We start from the raw sequence: 9,143 nt of genomic DNA, 5'->3' as shown, positions 1-9,143 counted from the left end.
TTATATTAAAAGAGGTTAATTAATCATTTAAAAAATAATAAAAATATTCTAAAATTATAAAAATATTTTAGTGGTTTTTCTTGAACAAATAAAAAACTATTATATTCTATCTTCAAAAAAGGAATAATTGATTTTAAATCATTTTTTGTTGACGAATGAATTATGCCTGCTTGCTTTTTTGAAGTCCAAAAATATCCTTAATGAAGAACAAGGTCTCTACATTATAGAGTAAAACGGTGATATATTATTCTCCACATAAACCAATAAATATTTTAGCAATGATATCAGCAGAGGAGAGCCTGAAATGAACATCATGAATGAGACAATCATCCCGGCACTGTTCAATAATCTGTCTGTAATTCCAACTGGTATTTGCCTCCAACGCCTCCTTGATCATACACCCAAAAGCGTAGATATCGACGAGTATGTAGCTATCCAGTCGATAGTTTATATTCCCTTCCCACAACTCGGGCGCCATGTATGCAGGGGATCCCACTTTTGAATGACAAAGACGACTCTCCTGAGGTAGCTTGAAGCAATGGGCAAATTCAAAGTCACAGAGAACGACATTCTTGCAGTCATCTGATACCAGAAAGTTGTCAGGTTTATGTCTCTGTGAACTATCGAACGCGAATGAATATAAGCCACAGAAGTTGCGGCACATGCTATCAACCAAAGTAGGTTTCCAGGATTTGAATTTTTCTACGAATAAAACCCAGTTTGCTACATTATGTATGTGCCAGGACAGTGATGCTTGGCTGTGATACTCTGTCAATAGTAATTGAGGAGATTCTGTAAAACCAACACAGCCTACGCAGTGTTGCCGGTGGTCCTTTGAAATGGAAAGATACCCAAATATTGTCAGCTCATTGTGAAATAAATCGCTGTTCGCGTATCTTTTAATAGCCACGTCATGATTGCCAAATTTCCCATGTAAAATTCCATTTTCATTTAATAGGAACTGTAGCGTAAATATACATAATAATACTTTCAGATTAGTTAATTGTTTTGGTTTAATTAAATACAGTTTTCTTGATTTTCGCAATATATTCTTATAGTCTTGAGTGTTTCTACGTGGCTCATTCCATTTGTGATTTAGATAGACACCAATAATTGTAAAGATACTTAAAAATGCAAAAATGATTACAAAAAGTTTCATTGAGTTGTACTCACGTTTGATGATTTCTGTGTTATTTATAATTTTGGTGGTGTTGAGAGGCCATTGCACAGGACAGTCTTCGCTACAGCAACACATGATGGTCTCCTCACTTGTTTTGAAACTGCCACATTTGTTGATCACGTGTATTTTATCTGTGAAAACGTGGCACAATTGACATTGTCAGCGCATTCTTCATGTTTCTATGTTTGATTAGAACAAATATACGGGTCTTTTCATCGAATCAAACACAGCAAGACAACTACGGACTCGCCCCAGCAGAATTTATGCTCCCTGCTTTCATCTGAATTTGGCAATGGGCATTTTATTTGTGTCAGGGGATGTACTTGGTGAATTATGATTAGAACGATTTGAAATTTAAAAATAAAAAATGTGTTTAACATAAAATTAATGTAATATCACAAAATTTATTATTATATAAATTTTTTTTAACATAAATTTTTTTTGTTATAAAGATGAATTCATTGAATAGCATTAATAATTTAAATCGTTGCTTAGTTTGCAAATTTGAATAAATGTTCGAACAGTTCATTTAAATAATGTCCACTGACACTGAGTTTGAGGTTTTTAATCATCTATGCAGAGTTTTGTGTTCAAGAAGTACATGGAAGAACAATCCCAAGAGTCAGGGAATTGTTGAACGATTTAATCAGACGATCACAAGGAGCCTTTCAAAAATTATAAGTTTAAATTATTATTACTAAAACACCAAGACCACGGTAAAAACCGAACAAACATCACGTGATCCAGATGCACTCAACGTATCCTTGCTCGGTGATTTTTCCACGAGCCCACACAAGATCCCACCGGGGGGCTGGCCGCATTTGTCGCGGCATTCGCAAACAATCTGAAATTCTGCTACATCAGGTCCTCCAGAGGACCCAGATCCGAGCGTTTGTTATCGTGCGACCAACGTTCGGTTAATCTGTGGACCCTTTGTTGGACATCCTCGATTCGCCTCCTGTTGGACCACGATAGCTGCGGTGCCCTTATCCGCAGGCGTTGGAAATGGACGGTTAAAAGTACCGTCGGTAAATATACGCCAATACCGAATGAGAACCGTTTTTCCATAAACCGGATAGGCTCTGAGCACGTTCAGTGTATTAAGATTAGGAGCCAAACAAGAGTCTCTTTAAGTAATTTTCAAATTCGGAAGCAAAACACATCAAGCGGATCCCGCTCGTCATCCTGACTTCACAAGCCTTTTTATCTAACTCAGAAACTTAGCGATCACTAGCCTAATATCTAATAAATTAAGACACGTGTGAGCACGCTGTCGATTTACTTTGTGGTGCTCTCTTAATTATTTGCTACGCATTATTTTTTATTTCTAATTGGATTCAGAAGGAATATACAAGATGTATTTTCTTTTAATGATTTAATTATCTGAAAGTTCATCATTTTTGTCATATTTTTTGATTTTATTCCTTCAATCTCCTTTTTTTACTTATTTATACTTTTTGTGATATTTTTCGAGTTGTTCCTTTAATTTACTTTTTTACTTATATCTATTTATATTTTTGTGATATTTTCGATTTGTTTTTTTATCTCCTTTTTACTTATTATACTTTTGTGATATTTGAATCTTATATATTGTCACAGTCCAGACGTGAGCCACGCCGGACGTGAGTCACTTTTCAAAAATTTGTAGTACTTTTTTAATAATTTCCCACTCTTCATTTTCTAAATCTAATGTGCTTCCGTCACGTCAACTACAAGTCACCTCCGCTAATGTGTTCGCCCGTGAGGGAACTAAAGCAATTCTTTTCATTAATATATTTTTCTCCATTGAAGTTAAATTTTTTAAAACTACATTTTTACAGCAACTTAGTAAAACATGAAAACAGTGAAAAACTCGAATTATTAAGACAAAGGATACTGAGAATTAATAGTTATTAATAAATGCATTCCCGCCTCCACAGGGATACGTATCATTTCTCCACCGCCATTCAAATTCCGCCAGATAAGAATTAAAAAGAACACGGGATGTTCCATTCATCCTTTTTAGCTTTTTCTTGGCGTGAGACCACAATGACTCGATTCCCTGCGTATGTGTGGAGAGATTGTTCTGGTCAACAAAATTGCGGCTGTGGTTGACTTTTAAATGATCGGAATATCCTAACAATTCGATTCTATTGTAGGCTGGCCAATAATCCGTACAGATAATCGATCCGTCTGTACATGAGTTTGGATTATTGGAATCAGCGTGTCTCGACTCCAATCAGGAACTTCGACCAGAAAAATTTTCCTAGGGTTGCCCCTCTCTTTTCCACCAACAACCCACTGCCCTTCGTGCCAGGTACCTCTTGCGTATTTTCGATGAAAATATTTTGTTTCATCCACTTCTACGACAATTGGCAACATAGTTTCTGGGTTAATTCCACCGAGAGGATGGTCCTCGACCCACTTTACGCATACATCACGTAAAAAGTTGCCCCAATCAATTGATGTTTTTTTAAAGTCTGATCGAGATTCTTTGCTGCAGATAATCGTTTCTGAGTTGAGTGCCCAAAAATAGATATAGTCCAAAATTTGCTTCAATTCAAGATGACTTTGTGAGAAAAAGCTGCCATCTCGAATCGATTTTGAGAAATTGCATGTTTTACATTTCCACTTTAATTTGTCGAGTCGGGAAAGAAGACGGCAATCCGTGCTGCAGTTTTCGCATTTCATCGAATTTTTGATTAGCTGATATTGAGCCAACCAATTGACCGTATCTTGCATGGTCATTGTTATTTCCACAAAATCTCGGTGATTCAATTCAAATAGTAACAAATCATATGTTGGTTGAGTATTATTAACAATAATAGTCGATGCAGACGGCCTTCCACGAGACATCATTCAAAAATACTGTTAAAGCGTTGCAGATAATAATTATTTTGATAATCATAATAATTTTTAAAAAATAATATTAATTTAGTTGCGATTTCTAATCAAAATTGGTCCCTTATGATTTTAAGACGCTAAAACACAATATCGCCGTTAAAAAAGGATGGAGTTTCATTCTTGTTTTTACTTTTCTGCATATTATATTCATGTTAAGTAAATTGGAGTCACTTTCTACTTTTCTTTTCAACTCTGTATAAACAGAGCCTATGTCTGGTCGTTTAAGCAAATCAATCATTTCTCTTGGCATGTCGTTAATTTCTGAGTCGCCTTCATCACCATAATTCTTACTCATTTCCGAGGTATGAATAGCATTTAAGAAAGCTTCATGATCTATAAACACTTGTTCATTTAATTCTTCAGGCCCTTCATGAGTGAAGTAGAGTACACAAGCATTAAAGATGGCGGTCTCATACGGGGTGTTAATCCGTATTAAGAATAACCTTTTGTCCACAACTAATGAGACCAGAGTAGATAAAAAGGTGTAAAATGCTGGCAATTTAGAAGCAGATAATATGCTAGAGGAGATGAGTCCCAAAGCATTTTGGTACACTATAGGGACAAGGTTGGAGTTGTAATAAGAGAAAATAGATCTCACTTGCAGTGATTCGTCTATTAATTCTTGTGTAGCCAAACAGTGATAGATTATGTGACTATTCTGCTTCCATTTTTCGCAGAGTGTACACACATGTTCTGCCAAAGCATTTGAGCGATTAAATAATGTTACAAGGCCAAGCCTTATCGGCGAATGAGAATGCGTGTTTGGTGGTAACAACGTCATGTCAAGAATGGCGCCAATTTGGTCTAATTCGCATCCTTATAAATAGGTGTAATAAAACTGCGACATCCCATAAGAATCGACCTTGTATTTATTGTCCATGCCTGGAGGAAATATAGCCTGTGCGGCTTCCTTGAAGCGGGCAATTACTCTTTCCTTGTCTGTGGAGCTACTGTCCTTGATTGCATAGAACCTGATTGCAAAAAAACCGATGATCATAACGTATATAATTTCGCTTTGGATGTTCTTTATGGTTTGCGGATTATCTTCTCCCGTCCTAGCGGTATAATTTCAATAGTTCATCAAAACAGAGTTCGTATTAAGAGATATCCTCCCATCCGGCTGTTTAGTTGTTTCTGCTCGAATCAACAGTTGCTGTGAGAATCCATTTGCATGGTCAAGGAAAAGAAAAAAAATGGTCAAGAATAATCAAAATCTCTCATCAATCAAAGCTTGCTCCAAAGTTCAAAGACGAACAGCGGCGAAGCCACAGCCCTTTTGCGAACCCATCAAAGCTGAATATCCCACCGAACATCCGAACCCTACTGTGACTAAAAAACACAGTGAGACCCAATGCCACCAGACGACAACTGAGCCTAACAGCTCAAACCTCACATATTCTCTGAGTATCGAAAACCCGGCACTTGGAAAGATCAAGAGGTTTAACCTCCTATCCAAGTCGCCAACTGCTTCCAAAGCCCGGATAACTTTACAGAAGTCCGGCACCTTCATTCTAAAATTCAGATCGCCCGAGGATGCTGCTGCTTTCAAAGCAGAGCTGTCTCAATCGAATATGTTTGGCGAAGGCGGCCATAAACTTGCCTCAGTAGCTGAGAAGGCCTCAGTCTTGGTCCTTAAAGGAATCCCTCATTGGATCTCGACAGAGGATCTTAACCTCCACTTGAGAGAAAGTCTAGAATCGGAATTCAAGTTCGAAAGATTCTCTCGCAATGGAACCGACATGCCTGTCGGCAGACTCACGCTGGATTCCAGAGCCGAGGCCAACACCCTCATCCGCTTTGGAATAACTGCGGGCTTCAGCCATATCCGCTGCGAATGGCACAAGCCCTCAGCAACGAGATGCTTCCGTTGCAATCAGTTTGGACATACGTCCTACAGATGCTCGGAAAAACTCCGTTGTCTCCTCTGCGGGAAAGAACACAGGCACCAAAACTTAGATAACCAAAACAATTTTGCACACTGGATTAATTCAAAAAAGACTTTGATAAATTACCAAAATAATTAAGAGCTCTCAAAAATTTTTACAATATGCACGTTTTTCTAACATAAGTGAGAGAGAACATACATACAAAACTCTCAAAAGCACGATTGTTTCTTACAGGAACAAAGTTGAACCAAGGAAAAGGACTTTTGAACTAGAAAAAGAATATAAGAGAATCATCACCAAATAGTTATGGCACAACTTTGCCAGTACCTGTCATTACTTTGAAAGAAAAGAGTCTACAAAGGACGGACTTGGGCTAAATTTTCTCTGAATATTTGACTGTTTTCCAACACCGCATGTCCTCAAGGATGGTCATCTCCGCATTTCTGTGTTCTTCCAAGGCAAATAGCAACTCCTGGGTGGCCATATTGCTGTGATAACTTCGCCAGTCCTGTATCGTGAGGCACACCAGTCAGACTGAGTGAGCAAAGACAAGCTGTCGAATGTCAATTGGTAGAAAAGAATGTGCTGATTAATGACTATTATTTTTCCCTGCAAAGTGTATGTTTGCACAAACTTGTCCCTCAATTAAGGCAATCCAGCGAACTTGGCCGGGGACTGAGCAGGAGAGTCGGTAGGAGGCATTAGTCTGAAAATGTACATTGCATAAAATGAAATTTTATAAATATATTTTGTGATTAACTAGAAGTGTTTTTTAATTGTAATTTATTAAAAATATTTTTATTAGTTTGTATATAAGCCTGTAGAGACTTATCTACATCCAACTGTACCAAAGGAGGAAAACCACCTTAATGCACACTCGCGATGTAACAAAATACAGTCCGACCTTGAATTGGAACACTAAGTGTTCCAAAAACTGAGGTTTTGTCAAAAAATTAATATCAATATAAATTTAATAATTTAATTAATGAAAAAAGGTCTTAAGTATTATTATTTATTGAAAAATAGTCATCGATCCTTTTTCCATAACCATAATTTTTCTTCAAACTACTGAACAATTTTTGTCTGAAACAGTAAAAATCATTTAACAAAATTGGAGCTATGTCTAGAACTGATTCTTCCAATTCATTCACTTTTGTTACTACTTCTTTGACCGTAGTCTGTTTATTTTGCATACCACTGTAAAAAATTTCTTCATTATCGCTGCTTTCCGTATTTTCCAACACTTCGTCTACAACTTGTTCTATAACATCATCCGTCAGATTATCAGAAACAACAAATATTTCATTGCCGAAAGTATTATCCCAACAATTTGTAATTATTTCGGAGGATACATTTTGCCAATGATTGGCGTAAATTAATTTTTTTAAGTAAGTCGCAGTAAAAATCTTCTTCATCTATACAACAAATAAATTCAATTAACGCCTTCGAATAATTATCTTTAAAAGCTTTGATTATCCCATTATCCAATGGTTGAAGAATTGGAGTTGTATTTTTGGGTAAAAACAACAATTCGATATTTGAGAGCGATTTATTTTCATGACACGAAGCGTTACCAAGAATTATTAAAATTTTTCTCTTTTCCATCTTCATTCGTTCATTCACTAAGAATAACCATTGAATAAAAATATCTCTTGTCATCCAGGCATTTTTGGAAGATGAGTACATAGCACCATAATCCTCAAGGTTAAAATTTCTGAAACATGTGGGATTTTTAAATTTCCCGATTATTAAAGGACCAAATTTTTAGGTCCTCTTATCAATTGTTGAAAAACGTCGAGAACTTTACTATCCAATGTTTTAAAAATATCGTCAGTTTTTGTTTCAGTCCGAAAATTTGGAATAATGTTCCCAGAGGTTATTTGCGGCGTAATCGTTTTTTTTATTCGAGCAATTGTGCCAATGCTCGTTTCATATTTTTGAGCAAGTACTCTGTGTGAATGACTTTTTAGTTGTCGAGCAATTTCAACCTTTTTCTCGTAACTGAGACCCATAATGATTTAGCGTGGAGTTTTTTTAATGACTAGAAATAAATAATAATAAATTTTTGTTCCAAATCGAGGTTTTCATTTAAAAGGAATTATTTATTCTAGGCAGAGATCCTACAAAGTGTTCCAAAAACTGAGGTTGTTCCAATTCCGAGGTCTGTTCCAAATCGAGGTCGGACTGTATTAATGCTAAAAATAAAGGCATATTTAAGAATAAAAAATTAAAAAATTTCATAATTCTTATAATAAGTAATTGACACTCACTGCTGTTTTTTGCAAAAAAGTAATTGGTTTCCTTTACAACTTGATAATTATAGTTACTGATTTCAGATTATCACTGTTCAACTTGTATATTTTTTTTGATTGTTATCAACTGTATGTATGCTTTGGATAAAATTTGGCATTGCATTTGATCTCTCTACGTGCATTAATTTATTGAGTCAGTCTTGAGGAAAAGAAGCAATGGAGCTCAGACGTTGCCAAAACTGCAAAATTAATATTTGAGAGGATTCTCCGTGGAGCCTAGAACCTGATTACTCATGCTTTTAAATCAAAATTTAAACACAAAAATCTGTGATAAATATCAAAAGCATGCTTGCATCTATCCAAAGTGAAACTGACAAACTGAAGAAGGAAATGGTCTCGATGTTCAAGAGATGCTGCGATGAATTTTTTTCTTAGATGAAAAGAATCAAGAAAAATGGGAGGAATTACTAAATCCCAACGAGGAAAATCCTAAAGAAAACTTTAAAATGAATATTCTGGCTGGGTTCGACACATCCATAAGAGAATATATTAATTCCACCCCAGGCTTGAACATTAATGAAATTACCGATATTATATACATTGGACACTGTGCGTATGAGAGGTTTATTAAGTCGACAAAACCTAAAAGCAACTGAAACACCTTTTTAATGTGAACATTAAGGTAATCTGTTATCTTAGCATAGTTGTGCAATGTTAGGAGTTATTGTTGACAACTGTATCTTTATATCATGTGAAGCATTAAGTTTATTTCTACATTTTGTTTTGGCTAAAGTGAAAACCCTGACTCGCATAAATAAAATGAAATATTTTTTGACACCAGACCATGGCAGGGGTTTCCGGAACCCAGGTTGGGAACAACTGGTATGAATAGTCATAAAGGGAGAATACAAAAGAATTCTATCCAAATCCGCTAATTAAAAG

At 35.9% G+C, this 9,143-nt stretch overlaps 2 protein-coding genes across 2 annotated transcripts; one reads left to right on the top strand and one right to left on the bottom strand.

Annotated features, from left to right (window-relative positions):
• Positions 1-244: 244 nt before the first annotated feature.
• Positions 245-1,255, bottom strand: LOC115231493 (activin receptor type-2A-like). The gene has a single exon (XM_029801511.1). It carries the CDS (start codon positions 1,253-1,255, stop codon positions 245-247), a length of 1,011 nt encoding a protein of 336 aa, XP_029657371.1.
• A 4,001-nt stretch (positions 1,256-5,256) lies between these two features.
• On the top strand, positions 5,257-6,087 carry LOC115231492. Its single transcript, XM_029801510.1, has one exon. It carries the CDS (start codon positions 5,257-5,259, stop codon positions 6,085-6,087), a length of 831 nt encoding a protein of 276 aa, XP_029657370.1.
• Positions 6,088-9,143: the final 3,056 nt, after the last annotated feature.

This window comes from Octopus sinensis, unplaced genomic scaffold (assembly GCF_006345805.1).
Source record: "Octopus sinensis unplaced genomic scaffold, ASM634580v1 Contig18647, whole genome shotgun sequence".
NCBI lineage: Eukaryota > Metazoa > Mollusca > Cephalopoda > Octopoda > Octopodidae > Octopus > Octopus sinensis.
Note: the sequence above shows the minus strand (reverse complement) of the source record. Positions and strands in the feature narration are given on the sequence as shown.

Excerpts from the sequence above, each read along its gene's own strand:
- LOC115231493 (XM_029801511.1), bottom strand. The coding sequence starts at position 1,255 with ATGTGTTGCTGTAGCGAAGACTGTCCTGTGCAATGGCCTCTCAACACC.
- LOC115231492 (XM_029801510.1), top strand. The coding sequence starts at position 5,257 with ATGGTCAAGAATAATCAAAATCTCTCATCAATCAAAGCTTGCTCCAAA.